This window comes from Diabrotica undecimpunctata, chromosome 8, assembly GCF_040954645.1.
Source record: "Diabrotica undecimpunctata isolate CICGRU chromosome 8, icDiaUnde3, whole genome shotgun sequence".
Lineage (NCBI taxonomy): Eukaryota > Metazoa > Arthropoda > Insecta > Coleoptera > Chrysomelidae > Diabrotica > Diabrotica undecimpunctata.
The window spans coordinates 72,156,563-72,180,451 of NC_092810.1; the positions used below are offsets into that span (position 1 = coordinate 72,156,563).

A 23,889-nucleotide genomic window follows, 5' to 3' on the forward strand; every position below is an offset into this window, starting at 1 on the left:
AGAAATACTAAATTTATATTATATTATATTATATTATATTATATATATATATATATATATATATATATATATATATATATATATATATATATATATATATATATATATATATATATATATATAATTTTACGTGTGTATGGAGTTTCAACAGAAGGAAATGAGAATGGCAAATTTTAAACGGCAATATAATGATTAGGTCTCTGAAGCACCTTGTCGAAAATTCAATATTGGATGTAATGAGAGAGGAGAAGTTCAACATTGTTGCTATACTGATTGTCTTTGACCTGTCTTATGTGCCAAGACAATAAAGTTTGGGAGAATCGATTTAAATGGCAGCTTACTACTTTTATGAGAATAATCCACAATAAATAAGTTTATTTTAAAGTTTTGATTTGCCCTTCGAAAATTAGTTTCAAAATACAAAAGATTAATAAAAAAAATTATTAATGCTTTGTATTTTCAGAACGATTTTCGAAGTGGAAAACAAAACGTCAAAATATATATATATATATATATATATATATATATATATATATATATATATATATATATATATATATATTTAGGGATTCTACAGTATTCACTGCCTTCCCTCGCTCAACCGTTTCCATCTCTCTCTGTTGTTCCATTCTCCATCGTTTAGGCCTCTCTTACTCATGGCGTCGTCTACTTCGTTCCTCCAGGATTTTCGGGGTCGTCCTCTTTTCCTCCTTCCTATGGGGCTCCATTCGGTTATTCTCTTTATCCATCTGCTGTCGCTAGTTCTTCTTACATGTCCATACCACTTTAATCTTTTTTGTTCTATATATGTTAGTATGTCTGTTTCTATTGATGTTCTTTGCTTTATTTCGTCATTACTTCTCCTATCCATTCTTGTTACTCTGCAGCATCTTCGTAGGCATTTCATCTCTGTTGCTACTATCTTACTGCTGCTGTAATTAATGTTTAAAAATTACTTAATATCTATTTTAGTCCAATCTTACAGTTTAATTAATAAGTCTGTTTGTTTTTATTGCTTTAGTTTGCACAGTTCACCACTAACGTCGAACAGCTTACTCACGAGCGAGTTGGGATGCGCACTTAGGTCTCTCTTTGTATTTTCTGCTTGGGTTGGAGATTTCTTCCTTAATAGTAGAAACTTGTAGGTCTCTTCCTATCACTTGATTGGATAGATTGAAGTTAGAATTACTGGCTGTGCCTCATAATTGTATCCCATAAGTCCATACTAGTTTTATTATAGATTTGTAAATTAGTAGTTTTTGTTTTCTGTTGTTAGTTGCGATTTTCCATCAATCATCCAGTAGAGTTTATGTAGGTTGAGTCCAAGTTGTTTCCTTTTAGTCAGGATGTGTTTCCACCAAGTCATTCTTCTATCCAAATGTATAGTAAACTGGTTCATAGTGGGACGCGGTCCTTAGTCGGAATTTCACTCTCCTGGTTATTTTATCATCGCGGTAGAGCTATATTTTAGTGTGTGTGGTATCATAAGAGTGCTGCCTCCGAATCTTGTGTTAATTTTTAAATTAGTACTATGCGTTTGGATATTTTTTAAATTCAGGTGAGTGATCAGCTGAAAATTTTTATTTCCATGTTCAGATTTTTTCGAATAATTCGCCGAAATGTATCCTATTTAACTTGAATTTGGTATGAATATCTAAAACATAGATAACCTCAATATCACCTTATTCTGTTTTAACCTAGCTCTACCACTTTGATAAAAATTTTTGGTCATTTGTATTTTGATGCGCCATGGTCCATAGTGGGAATAAAAAAGCGGTCCATACTGGGATATGATAATATAATGCGGTCTATGCTGAAATATACTAAAACATGCTAACCATTTTCATTCTTTACAGAATTGAATATGCCGAGACATCCAAAATCCTAACTGTCAGCAGTTTTCGAAAAAAGCCTAGAGAGTCATGAAGTATATGCAAGGTCTGTGCACTCTGCAGTAGAAAATAGTGTCTTCTTCTTCTTCAAGTGCCATCTTCGTTCCGAAGGTTGGCGATCATCAGGGCTATACGTATTTTCGAAACTGCTGACCGAAACAATTCGTTGCTGCTACAGCTATACGATTCCCGTAGATTCTTTAGAAAATAGTGTAAAAAATCAAATAGCATTGCTGAATGCATCCAAAAAGCATGGTATAAGCAAGTCGGCTCTACAGCGCAAAGTGAAGAAGTTCAAATTAGCTAATGAAGCTAATGAAGACAACACAAATGATTTTGAATATGGACGAACCCATTGTTTCAAAAAATATTTACAAGTAGAGAGGAACAGCTATTGTGCGAGTACATAATTCAGGCTTGTGAAATGTGCTACGGCTTAACATTAATATATACTCGTGAATTGGCTTATAAGTGTGCCATTACTAAGAATAAAACGGTGCCTTGAACTTGGCACGAGAAAAAACGAGCTGGAGTCGAATGGTTGAATAATTTTAGGAAACGACACCCTATGTTATCGCTTCGAAAACCAGAAGCAACTAGCCTTGGCAGGGCTACCAGCTTCAACAAGCATAATGTGGCTACATTTTTCACAAACTTGAAAAGTGTGATAACGAAACATAATATTCAATCGAACCAGATATACAATTGTGATGAGACTGGTGTCACCAATGTGCATAAACCCGGGAAGATACTTGCTAGCATTAAACAAAAACAAATTGGAAACGTACACTGCAATATGCGCTAATGGAACTTTTGTACCTCCATTCTTTGTATTCCCAAGGAAAATATTTAGGCCTTTCATGCTTACTGGGGCTCCTCTAGGATTAGCCGGTGCAGCGTTTGCCTCTGGTTGGATGACGGAAGATAATTTTTTGAAGTATATAGAGTACTTTATCAAACACGTGTGATGCAGTAGAGAATTCCCAGTTCTATTAATTCTTGACAACCATGAGAGCCGTTACGATGTTCGTGTGCTGAATTTGTGTAAATATAATGGGATTATTTTTTTGACATTGCCCCATTGCGGTAATAAATTACAACCGCTCGACGTGAGCTGCTTCTTTCCATTTAAAAGCTAATATAATCAAGGAGTTGATGACTGGATGCTAAATCATCCTGCCATACCTATGAGCATTTATGATGTTTGTAATGTTGATACCGCCTACCCTAAAGCATTCACTCCTGTCAACTTTCTAAACGGATTTAAAAAAAAACGGGCATAGCACCCCTGAATTCCCAAATTTTTTCAGAGAGTGATTTTATGTCATCTTATGTCACTGATGGGCCCGAAGAAAATGAAAATGGAAATGGCAACGAATATATGGCTAACGAAGGTGTTCAGGATGTGGAAGATGTTCAGGATGTAGATGTTCAGGATGTAAAAGAATCACGACATGTCAGCCCAATTAATGGCCCATCCAATATGCAAATTAGGCCACGCTTAGGAGAACCAGAAAGAAGCTACAGTCAGCAATAATGACAGACACCCCCATAAAAGATGCCATAGAGGAACAGCATAAAGAAAGATTGGCTAAAAAAACACTTTCAGAAGAAAAAAAGCAGAAGGCTAAAAAAGTTAAACGTCAAATTTTTAATGAAGACATTAGTTCAAACAGTGATGTTAGTGAAGAGATTTGCAATGATTCCAGCGATTTAGTAAGCTTCACATCAGAAAATCAAGATTTATCTATTCAAAGTCATGACTATGTTATAGTAAGATACATGACAAAAAAACTGTTAAACATTATGTCGGTCAGGTTATTAAGGTAAGTGGAGATAAATATAATATCTCTTTCATAAAGAGAACTGTAGCCGGCAAATTTGTTTTCCCCGAGAAACCCGATGTAGATACCGAAGAATCAGAAGATATTTTACTAAAGATGCCTCCTCCTGCAATTAGTGGAAGTACAGCTAGGGCTGCTTGAGAGTTTGTGTTTCCTGTGAATTTTTTCCAATATAAAATAGAGTAAAAGAGTTTTTTACTAAAAATCCCACTATGGACCACTATGATTCCCACAATGGACCATATAGTGGTTCATAGTGGGACTTGTTGAATAACATTTATTATAAATAAAGGATTACTTAAAATTATTATTAGTTTGCTTCCTTACATCCATACCCATGCATAGGTACCCTCACTATAATTTACAAAGGCTTAATCAAGGTGCTATACACTTTTGAAAAAAAAAACGTCCCACTATGGACCAGTTTACCCTACAGATATTTTGTGGAGTCTGCTTGTGTTAGTTGACTATCATTTAAATAAACTGCAAGGCAAGTTTCCCGCCGAATTATGAATATCACATGGCACGATTTTACTTCATTTGCTTTAATTTTCCATGTTTTAAGCCATTTTTGAATTTTGTTTAGATTCATTTGCAAGTTTTGTGATACTCTTTGCGGGTTTATATGTGAGGCAAGAACAATCATAGAACCAATAACGCTGCCTTGAGGCACACCAGAGTAAAGGTCGGATATACTTTGCGGATTTCAAGATTAGATAAAAGTGGCGAGGAAGATTATTCTTGAATTTAAATATATAGAAGTCCGGTGTGCCACACCCTGTCGAAAGTTTAACTGATGTCCAGAAAGGCTGCAATACAGTATCTCTTGTCCTTCAGATCATTATTTATCACCAAGCGATGTTCTATGGTTCCATGTCTTCTGCGAAAACCAAATTGATGTTGTGGGATTAAGTTTTACTCTGAGAGGATTGGTTTTATGAGATATTTATGATAACTGTTTTATGACAAGTTTTTCAAATACTTTAAAGATCATTGGTAGAAGACATAGGTCTGTAAGATGTCAACTAATTGGCACATTTTCCCGGTTTTAGTTTCATGAGAATTTCCTCAACTTTCCATTGGTAAGAACAGTGAATATGGATTAGAATTGCATTAAATTTATTATTTGTATGGTGCCCCCTAATTGCATTAGGATTAAATTAAAAATTGTAATTGGAAATTGGGCCCCAAATACTGAAAGATTGAAAATCCACTGCATAAATAAAAAGATCTAGTTATCACCAAGGAAAAGTACATTAGAGAAATGATTATACTTTGATTTGATGATTGAAATGATTGTTTGTCTACACAAAATTGCGAATAAAGTATTTTTTTTTTAGATTAAGCCATATATTTCTGACCGCTAATGCAGTGCATTTATAAAGGTGACTGTTTAATAACAAAATACCGTCATTTATTTATTTATTTATTGAATCGCACTCGGGATCCTACCAAATAGGTAGTTCTAAGTTTCGACATTAAAATGTTATTTAGAAAGTATCTAATAAATGTTCTAGTAGCTTCAACCTTGTATGTACCAGTACCTTAATATTAGTGTTTTGTATAAAACTTAATGAGGTCGCTGGTTAAATGATATTCGATAAATAATAATAACGAAAAAATGACATAATTTGTTTGTAAGTAAATTAGCGAAAAATAGCAAATATAACTGTAAATAAATTAGGAAAATTAACTGGTCCTACTCATTATTGTTGTCTGTACAAAGAATATAGACTTACCTTTTGAAATATTGATGTATTCGCAACAGGCTGAAGATTGGGTAGCGGTGAATCACGACTTTCACGACGCCCGGGACGCCGGCCGAGGCTAATAGAGCCAAAAAACTTGGTGTGTTTCGTTCGCTGTCTGGGGATGAAGTCTTGAGATTGCAGGTCAGAAAAGAATCTTTTGGCCGTTGGGTAGAAGAGGGTACATCAATAAATCACCCTATTGTATTGTGATTTAGAATGCGATAATTTAAGTTAATTGAGACCGTAATACGAAACCGTACACTTGTGTGCATATTTGTGACACAGAATACAAAGGAAGTCAAATTCTCCGTACTTCAAACATAATACATGAGACAACCAGTTTTTACAGGAAGCAATATATTTTACCAAAGTCGTTAGAATACAGGATTGAATTAGGTCACATTATAGTACACGTTAAAAGAAAAATATTAATAATAAAAATATGAAAAGAAATAGTATATACTTTCCCAAACATTCTCCCGCGCCAAAAGCGAATGTTTTTAAGAACAGCTGAAAGGCTAAATGTAAAGAATAGACATGAAAGATCGATATACTTATAAAGAACTAAGTAAGAAAAAAATATGAATTGACAAATAAGCGGCGGTCATATTTTGACCACAGAACATTGTTGGATGTCATCTGACCCTGTGCTCAGATTAACAACGCGTACAATGCCCTCAATTAGACAAGAATAGCGTCGAATCAGTAGAATTTTTTGACCGACTAAACTAGAAAGACTGTGTCATACACAATACCGTTGGCACCTTTTCCTATAAGAATTCCGTGGTGTGCGAAAAGACAAGAAGAAGAATAGCGTCGAAATCTCGGCGTGGTGTCCCATTTTAAGTCTTCAATGACAGCCAGGAAGTAATATTTCGACGAGTTCCACGGTAGGAAAATGCCAGTTTGGTGAAAATTCTAATAATTGTGCCAGTGACAAAACACGACTAACACAATCAAAGAGGTGTTGATTAGAAGGCATTTGATGCCGAGTAAAGTGTGGTATCAGTTCTTGTATGTGTTTAATACGATTGCCAATTTGGGGTAGAAAAATTAGCTCAAGAGAGCGCAATCGTCGATATCGGAATCGAAATATCGGAAGATCGGACGAACAACCCTTTGACAAAAGTGACTAGATCAGCCAGCATTATGGCTGCCAGGAGTTCCAATCTTGTCGAGACAGAGCGAGCATGAAAATTGGACTAGACTCGTTGACAAAAGTGACTAGATCCGTCAGCAGTATAGCTGCCAATAGCTCCGATTTTACGATAGATGTTTCTGTCTAGATATAACACCAGAAATGTAACACATACAAGTACAGAGGTCAGATGTATCTGTTCAGATGTTTCATTATCCCAGGATACCTTGAAGTACCACAACGGTTTTAGAAGACGTTTGACTAGCAAAAAGACATGGAAAATGAATAAAAACAAGAGGATAGCAACAAAAATACGACTGATTTACAAACGAATGGCCCGCTTTGTGAACGGTTTGTCAAAGGGACAAGAAGAATGAGAAAAGAAATCAGTCGTAGGATTCCATTTTAGGCCCAGTACCGTAAAAATGAAAGGTTCCTCTTTGTCAATGAGCAACATGTCAAAATGCCTAAGCCAAAGCCTGAAAATATTTAAAGATGGTTGCTGACGTTGTCAATTTGTCTAGCGCAAAACCATCGAGCTTTAAAAGCTAAGCGAGTGCTCACTGCAAAAGGTGAGTAGTATCAAAGAGAATCACTTGTAGCGTGATTCTGAGGTAGGTCCGTCGAGATGGCTGCTGGCCCACTGCCTAGCGGAAAACCATCGTATCGTGCTTTAAAAGCTAAGCAAGTTCTCACTGCAGAAGGTGAGTAGATCAAAGAGAACCACTTGTAGCGTGATTCTGACGTAAGTATGTCGAGATGGCTGCTGGCCCACTGCCTAGCGGAAAACCATCGAGCATTAAAAACTAAGCGTTACTCTTGTAGAGTTTATAAGCGAAATAAAACGAAGAAGTACCGTTAGTAACGATACGTAGCAAAAACTCTTGGAGAGGTTTAAAAAGTCCGATCTCCAGAGAACCCCTTTTATAGTTCCAAAATTCCTCATTAACTTTAATTTGTCGATACGTTTGCTCTATATCGCAAATTAAACAACAACGAAGATATCGAAAATTAAGCAAAGAACGAGATGCCCTTTTAGGACCAGTATCAAAAGCGTCGATTAGCGACACACCTCGAACGTCATATAGATTGGCGTCGAAGCTAGTACGAATTTTGGATAAAAGAAGCGAAATAAAAATTTGTTTTTTGAAAGCTGTGTGAAAGTTATAAGAAATAATCGATTAAAAATCGGATTCAGAAACCGGCATCATATGTTAAGAAGTAACAAAATCTTCGATGAATGCAACATATGTCTCTTTGAGATTCGGAAGTTTCCTGAAGCGATTCTCTAGCATACAAAATGAAGATATGCATAAGAATAAAGAATAAGTACCGAATATAAACAAGAGAAAAAAATAAATAAAGAGGATTGGGTTGTAAAAACGGTGGAATAACAGAAAATCGGCTTGTTAATTTTCGAAAAATTAACCACTGAGAAATATCCTTCACCAGTTTCGTCGTGTTGGGACGAAACTAACTGGTGCCTACTCTTTTCGACTTCCCAAAACCTTTGTAGAAAAGATCTATGTTTGTATACATAGAAGTAACGAAAGATGTGAAATAAAATATAGAATAAGTCGTAGAGACTCGCCCTTATAGAACATAATTAAAAATGATTTCTAAGACCACAGGATGATTTGGTTCGCCAAGAATTTTGACCAAAATTTAAGAAACGAAAAACCAGTTCAACAACTATGAGTATGTCTATAAGATCTGATTACCAAAATGCGTGATTTGGTAGATCACGGAAATAAAATTGGCTGTGGAGCCTGTATCTAGCAGGATACGAATTATAAGAAAGATGCGAAAACATATTTGATCTGTATCAGCTATGTGGAAAGAAATAGACGAGGATATTAAATGTGGTTGTGTAGCAAAATAGAAATGTTAGTATTTGAAGAAGTGATTGTCTAAAGGAACAAGATGAATTTGAGCGTTGGTTAACAAACGAAGCAAAACGCGAGACCGTGATTCGCTAACCGTGCATTTCGTCGTTTCGAATGAGGTGGAATCAGGTCACGTACACAAGGATTATGTGGATTAACCAACGAGAAAAGTTCTTGAAGCCGTTTAGTCCCAAAAAATACAAACATTTACATGAATAGTGAGAACCAGAACACAAAACACGAAATAGACGAGGACATTAAATGTGTTTGTGAAGCAAATTAGAAATGTTGGTATTTGAAGAAGTGATTGTCTAAAGGAACAAGATAAATTTGAGCGTTGGTTAACAAACGAAGCAAAACGCGAGACCGTGATTCGCCAACCGTGCAATTCGTCGTTTCGAATAAGGTGGAATCAGGCCACGTACACAAGAATTATGTGGATTAACCAACGAGAAAAGTTCTTGAAGCCGTTTAGTCACAAAAAATACAAACATTTATATGACTGATAAGAACCAGAACACAAGACACATTTAACACCTTGATTAGTTACCTTAGAGTGCTTTGTGGCACTAACGAAACCACAAGTAACGGAGATTTGATCGAAATATTGAAATAAGACAGCGATTATCAAAAGCGAGTAGAAGAAGACAATAAATTCAATCGAAACAAGGTTGTGAGATATGAAAATCTACCCTGGCTACGAATAATAATGAAGGTGTGTGGTTTTGATACTTGAGTGCGTTTCATAGGCCTCCTTGAATCTAGAGAATGCCGAGTATGGCGCGAAAAGTTGGATTTGTTCATTTTGTTGAGCATTGTAAGATACAAGCACGAAATAGAGGACAATGCAGACATAAATTAACAAATCAACACAAAGAGAATATCTAGATTTAAAGAAGCGAACGGTTTTAAACAAAATCAATTGCAAACAAGTAAGAATATCGATAAAACGGTAAGTAACGAAAGGTATAGTAACAAAGAAAATCGAAAGAAATGTGTTTAAGTTAACAAACAAGACGTACAGAATGAGTTGGAAAGTATTGTACAAGTAGAACAAAAATAATTCACAAAAATTTTGCACAAAAATAATGGAAATATGTAAAACAATAAATCGTTAATTTAATATATATGTATAATTAATGTATGATATTAATCAAAATATATATAAAAGTATTTTACCTACTGAAATTATGAATTATAAAAATAGAAAAAAATTTAAAAATTGCTGTGTAAATATGATCCAATTTAAGTATGTAAATTAAGTTTAGAAATAATGCCGAAGGACCGAATCAAAGTTAAATTGAAAAGAAAAAAACAACAATTAATTAAAATGAATTAATTGAAACACAATGAAATTAATTGAATCAAAGTCAAAAAAAATTATTTATCATCCGCTCGAAGTGGTTAAATGTTTTGTATAAAACTTAATGAGGTCGCTGGTTAAATGATATTCGATAAATAATAATAACGAAAAAATGACATAATTTGTTTGTAAGTAAATTAGCGAAAAATAGCAAATATAACTGTAAATAAATTAGGAAAATTAACTGGTCTTACTCATTATTGTTGTCTGTACAAAGAATATAGACTTACCTTTTGAAATATTGATGTATTCGCAACAGGCTGAAGATTGGGTAGCGGTGAATCACGACTTTCACGACGCCCGGGACTCCGGCCGAGGCTAATAGAGCCAAAAAACTTGGTGTGTTTCGTTCGCTGTCTGGGGATGAAGTCTTGAGATTGCAGGTCAGAAAAGAATCTTTTGGCCGTTGAGTAGAAGAGGGTACATCAATAAATCACCCTATTGTATTGTGATTTAGAATGCGATAATTTAAGTTAATTGAGACCGTAATACGAAACCGTACACTTGTGTGCATATTTGTGACACAGAATACAAAGGAAGTCAAATTCTCCGTACTTCAAACATAATACATGAGACAACCAGTTTTTATAGGAAGCAATATATTTTACCAAAGTCGTTAGAATACAAGATTAAATTAGGTCACATTATAGTACACGTTAAAAGAAAAATATTAATAATAAAAATATGAAAAGAAATAGTACATACTTTCCCAAACAATTAGTGTTACATTTTTTATTAATATTGCTGGTGCTATGTATCAAATATGAAGATGTATAATTGATAAGTAATTCTGATATTTAAATACTCTTAATAAGAGATAAAATCTTACTTTTCTATACATGATGGAACATACTGCAATACGTATCCTCATACCATCACGTTGGGTTAAGAAGCTGTTTAAGTGATATAAGATAGCATTAATATACATTAATACGATCATCATTACTCCCCATATCCAACCATAATAAGTTGGTTCGTCTGTTTTAAAGAAACCAATAAATTTTGATAAGCAAACAGGCTGTGCCAAACTGTAACAGAAAAGATATATTTGAAATCATATATAATATACATCAAATTATGTACCAAAATAAATTCAAACAACGAAAACTATCACAGCATTCTATTAACAGAATTAGGGATTTACGCGGGACGTCTCGTCCCGCACTTTGCCCGCATTTTTCCCACGGGACGGGACAGCGATTTTTGTGCGGACCGGGCCACAGGGCGGGACTGGCGCTGTGTCACGTGGTACGTCCCGCATGTCTTCACTTTTATTATTATCGAAATGATTTGATAATTAAAGTTATACAAGTACCTGCATTATGATTACAAAGTAAAAATATTTAGAGAAATTAAAAGGTTTCCTGTTTTAATAATTCATAATTCTTCTTAGTCGTTGACCTGATGCAGGTATCGTGATATCATGAAGCTTTTAGCTAAATTTCCCAATGTTCCTCCACGTTTTTCTATCTTCTGCCATTCTAGCACATCCTGACAATGGAGCGCCAATGGTAGCAACAATATGGTCCGTGTATCGTGTGGGAGATCTACCTCTATTTCTTTTGCCTTCTACTTTTCCCTGGATGGTAAGTTTTTCAAGAGCATTTCTTCGAAGCACATGTCCAAAATAGCTTATTATTTGTTCTGATATTTGTGTTCTTAGTCTTTTCTTTATGTTTAGCTGGTCCAGTATGGATTCATTTGTTCTTCGGGCCACCCATGGTATTCTCAGCATTCGTCTCCAGCAGTACATCTCAAATACGTCTATGTTCTTTTTGTCTTTCTCAGTAAGGGTCCAGCATTCCGATGCATAAGTAAAAACTGGAAAAACTAGACTTCTTACTAGTCTCACTTTTGTATCGGTACTTATTTCATGGCTTTTCCAAATTTTTGTTAATTTTGCCATAGCGCTTTTTGCGATTGCTGACCGCCGCTTTATTTCTTCAGTACAGCCTCCTTTGTTGGTTATTAATGAGCCCAGATACACAAATTTATCTACAACAGCGATATTGTTTATCATGACCAGATGATTTTGATTGTTGTTAGCTCTGTCAATTATCATGATTCTCGTTTTATCTCTGTTTATTTTAAGGCCCATCGTTAAGCTTACATCTTCTATCCGTTGTAGCTGGTGAATCAATTCAGCTTCAGAACTAGCGAGGATAGTTGTATCATCTGCATATCTCAAGTTGCAAATCTTCTTCCCGCCAATGGTGATGCCACCGTTCCAGTCCTCAGTAGCTTTCCGCATTATCCATTCACCATAGATATTAAATAGAATTGGGCTTAGTATGCAGCCTTGTCTCACGCCCTTTGTGACCCTGAAACTATCGGTTAGTTCCCCATTTATTCTAACTCTGGCATAATTGTTATTGTACAGGCTTTTAATTAGCAGTATCAGATGATTGGGGACTCCTATTTCAGACAAAACCTGCCACATTTTACTCCAGTTGACCAAATCGAAAGCTTTACTATAATCTATGAAGCACAAATATGTTGTGATGTTGAATTCTCTGGATTTTTCTACAATCTGCCGTACGTTTAAAATTTGTTCTCTAGTACCACGTCCGGGAACGAAACCTGCTTGTTCCTCCGCAATGTTAGGTAGTAAAAAGGGCTTTATCCTCTCGAGAATTATGTGTAAGAGTATCTTACTGCAATGCGCAATTAGAGCAATTGTGCGATAGTTGCTACATAAATCTTTCGCTCCCTTTTTATGTATGGGAATATATAGTGATTGTGTCCAATCCTCAGACCATTTACCTGTCCCCTACACTCTTTGACAAATTTGATATATTATATCCACTCCAACGTCATCTAGGGCCCAAATCATTTCAATAGGTATGTTATCTGGACCGGCAGCTTTCTGACTTTTTTGCCTCATAATTGCTGCTTCAACTTCACTTTTGAGTACGTCAGGTTCCGTCACAAAACTGGCATCTTCTTGTTGTGATGGCGCGTCTGTGCTTTCCTCCATCATCAGTCGTCCACAGTATTCTTTCCATCTGTGTAAAATATCTTTTTTAGAAGTGAGTAGAGTTCCGTTATCATATTTGATAGCAAGGTAGTTTGGTGTAAAGGGACGTGTTATCTGCTTTATTTTTTTAAACATGTCTCTGGTCTCAGTTTTGGTTTTATGCCCTTCTATTTCCATGCAGATGTTGTTCAAGTGTGTGTTCTTGTCCTTTTTGTAGAGTCGTTTTATTTGACCGTTCAGCGCTTTATAGGCCTCTTTATCACTTTCACTGTTCAGTCCTGTGGCTTTTAAGCACTTCCTCTCCTGTATTTAAGTCCACGTGGAGTCTGTTATCCATTGTTTCCTTCTTTCTTCTCTATCACTCTTAATGTTCTCGTAATAATTCATAATAATGAAACATAATTAATACATTTAGAATAACATACAATTTTTAAATTTTTTCGACAATTCTTTTTAATAAACCGTCACTCAATATTACGGCGACACTGTTAACGTAATAAATAAAAAGAACTTTCTTTCTTTCTTTTAAGAAACAAGATTATCAAATACTATTATAAAACAAATTGAGTGTACTATATTTCTCTAGTAACCGATCTCCGCCACAAATTCTAAGCTTAAGATTTATCGGAATGGGGCGTTTCCTTGAAACAAGAAACAGAGCCAAAACTCAGAATGATATAAGAAATATAAAAAAAGGGTCTCAACCTGAAAGTAACAAGTGATTTTCTTCTGTGTCCTTTAGTGGCGAAGACGATCTCAAAATTTTGTCACTGTACAAGAAAAGGGTGCGTCTTGACGACGAACTGGATCAAGATCTAAGATAAGAACGAGAAGACAGAAACGTGGACATCTTATCTTGGCGGAAAGGCAACCAAAATAAATTTTCTATTCGTCCTTTTCATCCATCAAATTCCAGCTACGTCTATTCCAGCAGAAAGGCTCTTCTCCAGAGCCGGTTTGATCATAAAGAAACAAAGAAACTGGATTCAGTGGCTACGATTTATTGTGTCCAGTCATCGATAAAAGATAAAATATTTTTTTTTTTAATTTAATTAAAAAAGACTAATTATTAAATTGGTCTAAAAATATAATTTTGATGTTTAATTGTTAAGACAATTTGTAAAAACTAATTATGCTCAAAAAAAATATTAATATAAAATTCGTGTTTATATCATTATTACAACATTATATTTACTTATTTAGAAAATATAATTTATGTTAGCTTACGACAGCGAGACGTCCCGCGAGACACGGGACGGAACAAGGGATGGGACAGATAGAAAAATGAAAGGTGAAACCCTAAGCAGAAGAGCAGGTTCGGAAAATGACTAAAACATTCGCATTATTAAAAATAGATTACGGGCTAAGCTTCCACTAATTATTAAAAAAAGTTTTTAAAAACCGTACAGTAAATTTTATATATAAAGAAAACAAACTATTTTTTTAAGACCGACCCTATTTATTTACTGTCACAATATAGCATATAAATATAGTTATCACTTAAAATCTCACCGTGTAACCATGTAGTTGGAAAATGTGATACTACCAGTAACAGAAATTGGTTTCCAAAATGTCTGCCAGATAGCTTTTTTTAAACTTGGTTTTTTCTTATTGTTGCTAGCTTTTTTAAGTTCATGCTTCCAATTTCTAAAACAAAAATTTGTTTATTTCATAGAATTTTTTTATAGAGACTAAAATGAAAAACTGAGCAATTGAAATAAAATTAAATAGTCCGTAACAGTTTTAGTTAGTAATTAGTATTATCATTGTTTAAATAGGACTAGTTAGCCAACGCAATGTATAAATTTGTTTGATTCTAATTGAGACAGTCACTAGATGTCACCACTCTTTCTGTCTCAATAGATTTTAATATACCATTGTTTGTTTGATATACAATATACTAGATGGTGCTATGTGAAAATGTTAAGGACTAAACTAAACGTCCATTTTTGATCCACTGAATTAAATTCACCAGCGTTGCAATATTTCACTGACATAGTAGCAACAGGTTTACTTACAAATAAAAATGTTACAAAAAACAGACCATGAATCACAACGTATTCATTTAAAATAGAGTTATTACTATCAACTAGTAAATATCGTATCAACTAAAATTGTACATAAACGTACTGTGGCTTCTAAATCTTCCTATATCTAAATAAGTTTAAAGAATTTAAATATTTTATTTTATTTGGAAGTGTATTACAAAAATTTGGTCCGAGGTAAGTAAAACATTTTAATTATATGTGTTTAAAACATAAAAAAACATTGTATGAGAAATGAACAAATTAGTTATTCAGAAATAAATTTTACCGGATAATACATACATTCGATAATATTTGAAAAAAGTGATTTTAAATTAAAATAATGTTACTTCCATAATAAATAAATGGTTTTTTACAGATGGCCGGAAATATTTGTTGTTATTACAAATATGGTTTATCACCATACAAAATTCATGGATTAAGAATGTTCAGATTTCCGACAAAAATCCTTCGGCTTGCCAAAGATGGATATTACACTCTGGTAAGTAAATAGAAACTTTTTTTACATTCTTTTATTTTACACCGTTTCCGTTACGCAATTAACTTGAAAAAATGTTTATTTTTTTTTTCATTCATCATTTTTTATTATCGCCAGGGTGCACGCGTCATATTCGAGATGCAATAATTTGAATGTTACATTTTCGTTGGTATTATAATTATGATATAATAAACTTCGGAAAAAAAAATTAGTGAATAAATCTCAAGTTACTAAACATAAACAAAGTATTAGATATTTAAATATGTATTTCTTTAGCTATTTTTAGTTATTGTATTGAAAAGTATAAACAAGTTCATCTTTATCGGAGAACTAATTTATACAAAGGTCCATCTGGGAAAAAATTATTGGTTTCACTTAAAAATTTTATACAGATATTTGAAGGTTCTAAAAGATATATGAGGGTTAGTTAATAATAAATCTGTGAAGATATACAGGTGATTTTGGCTATAAACGTTTTTTATCCAGTTTAGAGAAAAATAGTTAAAATAAAAATTGTAGATTCAAAAATTTCTTCCATTTGTGAGTTTCTCAATTAAAATATATAAAGAATTCACCAAAATAGTTGCAAAAAACCCTTGATTTTATATAAATTTATAAATTTTAATAACTTTGTTTTTGCATAATGGTATGTAATGTAACCAATAAAAATAGTGACGATTTGTTTATTGTAGAAAGCGATTATGTAAACAACTTTTTGTTGAGCTATCCCAGTTAAAAAAAAAAAAAATATGTTTTACGTGCCACAGAAGCCAAGATATTGCAAATTTTGCAATCGCGCTTCATTTTGAAAAAGTTCAAATCTAAAAAAAATCCGAGCTCAAATGGTTCTCCATTCTACTTTTCCGAAGCGGTATTTTACGAATACCATCATTTTAACGGGTTATAAATGTTTACTTCTTTACCGCATATGCCATATGTAAGTTGGAACGCACAATTCAGATCTTCATTTAGTGTCCCTTCAATTTTCAGCTCTTACTGTTGATAGACAATGGAAGTATGATTTTAAGAATAAAATGCTTTGGTTTTAAATATAAAATGCTCTCTTGCTTAGTAATGGTCATAGAAGATTCTGTTTTTTTTAGAAAGTGTGTTTTTCACCAGTTTTTCATAAGTCTCTAAATAAGTTTGTGGCATAAACGATATCAACGTTATTATAATTGTTTATAAACAGATTAAATAACCTATAAACTATTTGCTCTGATTGATATTTAGCGCACTTTAATAGCTTATTCATTTACATAATTTCAAGGAGCTATGTTACACGTCTTTGCGCAAAAAAAGAGTTATTATAATTTATAAATAACTGCAAAAATAAGGTTTTTTTTTGCAACGATTTCGGTTAATAGTTTCATGTATTTTAATTTGGATACTCTCAAAAATTACGTAACTTTTTATGATCTACAACTCTAAAAAAGCTGAAAAAATCTTAAACAGATATTTAAAGTCTCTAAAAGGTATATGAGGGGTAGCTGATGACAATTATGTGAAGACTACAGCTAATTTTGCTTTGCTTTTTTATTAAACAATCGTAAAAAGTGAAAAAAGTTTATGCGCATAAAACGTTACTTATTCATGTTAGAGATATATGATTAAAATAAAAGTTATAGATCATAAAATGTTCTCTAATATTGAGATTTTTATAATTAAAATACATAAAGAATTGACCGAGATAATTTAAAAACCCTTATTTTTAAAGTAAAATTTATAAATGTTAATATAAATATAAATAATATAAATATAAATAACTTTCTTTTTTGCATAACGATAATACATACGGTAATACAACTATTTAAAATTATGGCAGTTAATGAGTTTTTAAAGTGTGCTAAATATTATACAGAACGACCATACAGTTTATGAGTCATTCAATTTGTTTATCCAGGAGACCGATTATTTAAACAACTTGTACTTGTCCAAACAGTCACTCTAGGGTTATTTTGTAAATAGAAATCGATTTTTATGGCTTTGTTTTAAATTATTAAAAACAAACATCAAGATTATATTAAATTTGTTTTTAAAAATCAGTTTGAAGAATAACAAATTATTAGCATATAAAAATTTCTAATAACTTTGACTTTTTTATGTGATACACTTGTATCTAGACTCAATATAAAGATAATAAAAAAACATTTAAAAAAAACCAAAACCTTCTATTGCCCAGAGGAAATCAAATAGCATTTTTTTTTCTTGTTTAAGAAATTGCAAATATTTTCATTGTTTATTAACATTAAGAGCTGAAAATTGAACACATTGTAAAAGAATATCTAAATTTTATAATTCTTAATAAATGGCATACACAGTGAAGAAGTAAATTAGTTTTGAAACATTAAAATAATGGTACTCGTAAAATATCGCCACAGAAAAATGCGAGGGATATCTGTCCGCTGCAATATCTCATCTTGTTTCTTGTTATTGGTTATGGAAATTTCTGGTTTTTTTTAATTGTGCTTTTACACCAGCTTTTCATTGAGCCTACGTACAGCCGTATGACATGAAAAATATCAAAAGTAGTAGAAGCTAAAAAGAACTTTTTCAAACTGTTTTTTTTAATAAAATGTTGAAGTTTACAAATAAAGCTTCAAATAATCGATTCAAAAAACGTCAAATAACTGTCAAAGGTTAAACACCCTTTTTAAAGTTCCTCACGGATTTTAAAGATTTAAACAGTGTTAGACAGATAAAGTAATTCACCGACGAGTTAACAATACGAAGCGAAGTTCTTTAATCACAATGTGATAAGAAAATGAGTATCAAATTTGGTTTTATATTTCAATAGTCGAATTTAATTGCGGCTATATTGGTGTAATTAAAGAAAACCAGTGAAAATCCCAAGAAATAGGTGAGATCCTTTTTTCTTTCTTTCCAGTTTGGGAGAGGGTCTATTAGGTACTCACATTTACATTTACACAAAACAACTTCAATTCCAACCCAAAATCATATGTCGTTGCCGCAGTCTCTAGACCTGCTCCCCGTTCGTTTTCTAAAAGGGAACAAGTTATTGTCATGCACTCCATTTTGAATACTGTTTTATTTAAATGTATTAAAGAAATTGGTGAAATAGTTTATCTAAAAAATATTACTTTTACATCTCGCATTTCGAATAATCGAATCTGCGTTTTCCTCACTTCTACCGACATCGTTGATCAACTAATACACACTTAATACTTAAAAAGATTTTTTTTAAACAATGATAAAACTTAAGTCTTGGCTAAAAAATAAACCTCCGCATTAGTGTTCTAAGACGATAGCAATCGAGTCTATTTCAATTAAATATTTAATCCTTTTCTAGCAAATCATATAACCAAATTAAATATCTGGTAAACTAATAAAAATTTAAAAAAAGGCAGCATTTACCTACTTCATTTAAATAGATTACTAACCGATTTAGATTTAGCAAGTCTCAAAGTATAAAAACAATTTGAAATATTTGCTCGAAATAGTCAAGTTATCTTTCACTAGACGCATACAACGATAATAACAATAAGCATTTTACTCTTATATTTTCTTCACAATCTGGCATCCGTGTACAGGTATGCATTAATTATGAGACAGGTAAAAATATACTCGAATAGAATCCTGCAGAGAATTAAGTTTCTGTTAATAGTTTTTTAAATTTATGACTAGAGGCCGCCACATGACGGCAGACTAAAAGTCAAACGTTTGTTCCATAAGGATTGTCTAACTAGTCCTATTTAAACAATGGTATTATTTAACGTTTTTTAAGTAGATGACCGATATGGAAATTAGAAGAAAGAACGGAGGGAAATGTTGCTATGAACATGTTTGAGAAGATTTAGGAAGTATTGTATTGTAGTTTATTGGAAATTTGATTATATTATAGTTCATGTAAGCACACGAAACAAATAAATTCTCTAGTCATGTTCGATGGATGGCTCAATGGACTTTGGACTGCTATAGTTTACATTCGATTCGTGCAATGGAATATCAGTGAGCAATAGTCTCACGTATTGATGAACGCTGATTCATTGATCCCTACAAGAATAAGACACTAAAAAATACATATATACGTTGATAGATTTGGCTTCCACGGTTTATTGGACAAAAAAAAAGATATATATATATACCTTTCCAAGGCGTCTCCAAGTCTCTCAGATAAGTCGGAGGTTGTTGTATTATATACATGTCTCATATCGATATCATTGTAATATCCAAATTTAAAAAATGGTATAAACCACCTACAATAATAAAAAATTAATCTTTAATAACTAATTTATAATAATAAACAAATTTTCATTGATTTAAAAATATGTAGTTATTCATCTGCAATAAATTGGCAAATGCTATAACAACCGATTACAAATAAATAACTGAGTAGTTACCAACAACACAACTGTCCGTTCGTTCACGAATTTTGGTAAGATTTTAAAAATGTGCAAAGTTTATTGCCATAAAAAACGGGTCTTAAATATTCCCACTGTTATTTAATCTAAGAATAGAGAAAGTTAAAAATATAGCTAGACTGACACTAAATATAAAAATAGACATTCTTCTTCATGTGTTATATCCTGTTGGGAACAGTGATATTCGGTCATGACTGAGGACCAAAATCATTACAGCTTACGCTAGAGATAAATCGGTAAGTATGGTAGCAGCAAAATGGCATCCCCGAAAGGGAGTGCTATCGCCCTTGCTGTGGTCTTTCAAAGTTGACAACCTTTTGATTAAGCTTTGCCTTTACGAAAAAATATTATATGGATGATATTATTAATACATGTTCAATAGCATTGGGTGTTAACCCTATGTGCGTTTTAGCAGTAACCTAATCAAAGATATTTTCTATTCTCTATTCTATTCTCGTGATAATATCTTATTTTTATTTTACAGCTCTTTATTCCTGGAGGCCCATTGCTTTTATTTTGTTTTTCTATTTTTTTCACTTATCTCTGTATTTCGTCGTTTTCCCCAAGACTGGCATTCTTAATTTTCTTACATCGGTTTTACCTCTTCTAAACACTTTTTTTTGGTCTTCCTTCTCTGCGCTTTCCACCCGCTCCCCTTGGTAATACCTTTTTTGCGCGTCTGTTTGTGGACATCCTGTAAACATGTTCCATCCACGTGCTCTTTGTGCTTTTGTATTGTGCTCGGTTGGTTGTAAAGCTCCATTACTTTCTTATTTGTTCTTCTTCTCCATACGCCGTCATTGTCCTTGTCCTTTGTCCCTCCATATATCTTACGTAATATATTTTTCCCATCGTTTCAATTTTCTTGCATTTTTCTGAATTAATACCCAAGTTTGGCTGCTACACTTAACCAAAGGTTGCACTTTACTTCCTTTAACAATTCTTTTTTTTTTTATTTTAGCATCTTCTTCGCATCTGTTTTTGATCTCGCAATCAATGCTATATCGTCTGCAAAAGCGATAACTTGTTATCTTTTGTAGTATTACTATATGTTTCTATACCACCCTGTAGTAGGATAGCTTTTAGGATAAGGTTTATTAAAGTTGTGGACAGTGGATCTCCTTGTCTTAATCCCTTTCTTACCTTAAAAGACTTTGATAACCTTCCTTCTAGGATTACTTTATTTAATGTTTCTTTTAATGCCATTCTCACTAACTTAATAAGTTTGGTATGTATTTTTAACAGATCCATCGCTTCGTATAGTTTTTCTCTATCGATTGAATCATATGCCTCCTTAAAGTTTCTAAACAAAATGTGTCATTGTAGATCGGCCTCTTATAAACCCTCCCTGATATTCACCTATTATTTCAGATTCATACTTTGTTAGTCCTTTTCTTAATAATAAAGCCAATCAATATCTTTCATGGTACATCTAATAAAGTGATTTCTCTATATTTTTGGCATAGACTTTTATCTCCCTTTTTGTGGATCGGACATATGGATGCATTTTGATCTGCAGAAGCAAGCGATTCAGGAACTCGTAGCTTTATTGACTTGATAAAAATTCTTAATCTCTTTGTTTATCATACGATTCTTTATATCTTTTAACTTCATTTCCCAATATTCTTGTTTTTTTTTCTGCACGTTATTGCAATTTTGTTGTATTTAGTATATTCATTTGTATTTTATCTTTTCTTCTAGCTTCTAAATCCCTTTTACATTTTGTATCGAACCAATCTTTACTATTGGCTTTGTTTATTTTTTCCACTATCTTTTCTGTGGCTTCCATTATTATCTTTCCTATTTGTGTCCATTCTTAGTCAGTATCTTCATTTGAAATTGCATCGTCTAATCTTTGTGTTTTAATTTGTTTTTGACATTTTCATGCTTTATTCATGGAAAAAAATACCGTATTTTACAGTACTTTCTTCCTAGACGTAAACAGTAGATCCTTTCCGCGATTGGTTTAAAGTCTATTACACTTTCCTTGAGGCTTTCCTTTATTAAAAACACCGTAGCCAGTAGTCTATTTGCCCCACCGCTATTAAACAAGATTGCTTTATCAATTTCTGGTATTCCGGTCTCTTGGAGAGCAAGAAAGTTCAGTTCGTATTGAATTAAGATGCTAATTAAGTTTTTCACTTCTCCCTCTTCATAAAAACTTGTAACATTCCACGTGCCGTATATCTTTAATTGAATATTAGTTTACGCTTATATCTTTTTTTGTTTGCTCCTGTCTGTCATTATATTTTTTGCTCGCATTTGCCCCTTTAGTTTTCATAGTCGTGTTCTTATTATTTGTCTATTCCGTCTTTATGTGTTTGTCCGCAGCACAATGCGAAGCTTCTTTTAGTTTTTTGGATCATTGCTTTTATTTTTATTCCAAAAATCCTTTTTGTTTATTCGACTTTAATTCCTTTCCATCTACTTTTAGTTTCGTATACCCTATTTGTGTTTTCTCTTTCTTTTCTTGTTATTATTTGTAGCCTGTATTCTTCTTTTCATGTTTGTCACGTCCGACTCTGTATATATGCTCTGTCCTACTATAGTTTAAGTTTGCTTTTATTTTCCAGTACACTCACTTTGTTCGTCATGTTTTCCATTTCAGCAAGGAACATTTTGTCGTCTATTTTGTTACCCTCTTTTAATTTAATGTTGAAGTGAAGATTTGTTTTTATAAATTGCTCCAATTTATCTTTAGTATCACTCCTATCATTAGTTTTCAAATGTAAGCCTTTAATAATTATGTTTTTCTTTCTTTTGTTTTCCTTCAGCTGTTTGATTTTTTTATTTGCCTTATTATGCCCAACGTTCATTTATAAATTATTCTGTTACAAGTTTCTAATACAATCCAGTGTCCCTCTTGTTCTTTACACAGTTTTCCCATTTCGGCCATCATATCGTCACTTTTCGCCAACAGTTCACGCATCATTTTAAGCATATCCTTCTATATTCTTCACTTTCTCCTCTATTTCTCTTTTTCCAGGTCTTCTCACTACTACTGTCATATTCCGGGACAGATGTCATTATTACAGGAGGATAATTAAAGTTTATCCAACTGCTATTCATCTTACATTTTTAATATTTTATTACACACCAAACTGCTTTTAATTTTTATTATACCTAACTCATAATACCCTAATTCATAATAATAAATAATCTACTTACCAATGAAAAAGCTTCGACAAAAGACTAGCTTTCTCTTCTGGAGATGGATTCACATACTTTTTAGTAGAATCCATATTAAAATAAATAGACTAACATCACGTACGAATAAATTTGTAAAACGGTATCACAATGTGGAACGAACTAAAAAATATAAGTATTTGTATAAAGTTGTTAATCTATACACATATACATACATTGTTATCTTTACAATGTATTTTATAAACTATAATAGTAATGCATGAAACTATTGTATAATATTGAATGGTTAAATATTTGATTTGATAGTGGCATTTATATATTTTATTGTCTTTAAATTTATAACTGATACTACTTATCCATATTAAAATAAATAGACTAACATCACGCACGAATAAATTTGTAAAACTGTATCACAATGTGGAACGAACTAAAAAATATAAGTATTTGTATGAAGTTGTTAATCTATACAAATATACATACCTTGTTATCTTTACCATGTATTTTATAAATTATAATAGTAATGCATGAAACTATTGTATAATATTGAATGGTTAAATATTTGATTTGATAGTGGCATTTATATATTTTATTGTCTTTAAATTTATAGAAGAAAACAGCGAGATGAGGCTCTTTAAGAATATGAGGGAGATATTGTAAGGTTAGTGCGATATGCTTATCCAACAGCTCCTGAAGACGTGATGGAAAAGTTGGCTGTTCAAACATTTATTTATAGTCTTCGTGATCATGAAATATAGAGAATAGTGCGATTAGCTGGTCACAAGACGCTGGTGGATGTTTTGTCCACCGCCATCGAATATGAGTCAGCTACGCAGCCCTCTGGTGGGTACACCAAAGTTAGGACTGTAAAAGAGGAAGAAGATGAAGACAAACTTGATCAGTTTGTTAATCTGATAAAAGGCATCACATAAAAGACCATAAGTGGCTGTAATTATGGTGAAATGGGACTCGCACGAAGTTTAAATAAG

The 23,889-nt window shown here is 32.7% G+C and overlaps 1 protein-coding gene across 3 annotated transcripts in view; it reads right to left on the reverse strand.

Annotated features, from left to right (window-relative positions):
• Positions 1-23,318, reverse strand: part of LOC140447686 (ATP-binding cassette sub-family C member 4-like) — a 188,556-nt gene extending 165,238 nt beyond the window's left edge. The window contains exons 1-5 of one of the 3 annotated variants that reach the window (XM_072540482.1): positions 23,284-23,318; positions 22,925-23,065; positions 19,481-19,591; positions 14,364-14,498; positions 10,704-10,902 (exon numbers count right to left, since the gene is read on the reverse strand). In XM_072540482.1, coding sequence (XP_072396583.1) covers positions 10,704-10,902; positions 14,364-14,498; positions 19,481-19,591; positions 22,925-22,998 — 519 coding nt within the window. In that variant the 5' untranslated portion in view covers positions 22,999-23,065; positions 23,284-23,318. The other 2 variants (XM_072540481.1, XM_072540483.1) reach the window with 2 other exon arrangements.
• Between the last annotated feature and the right edge of the window lie 571 nt (positions 23,319-23,889).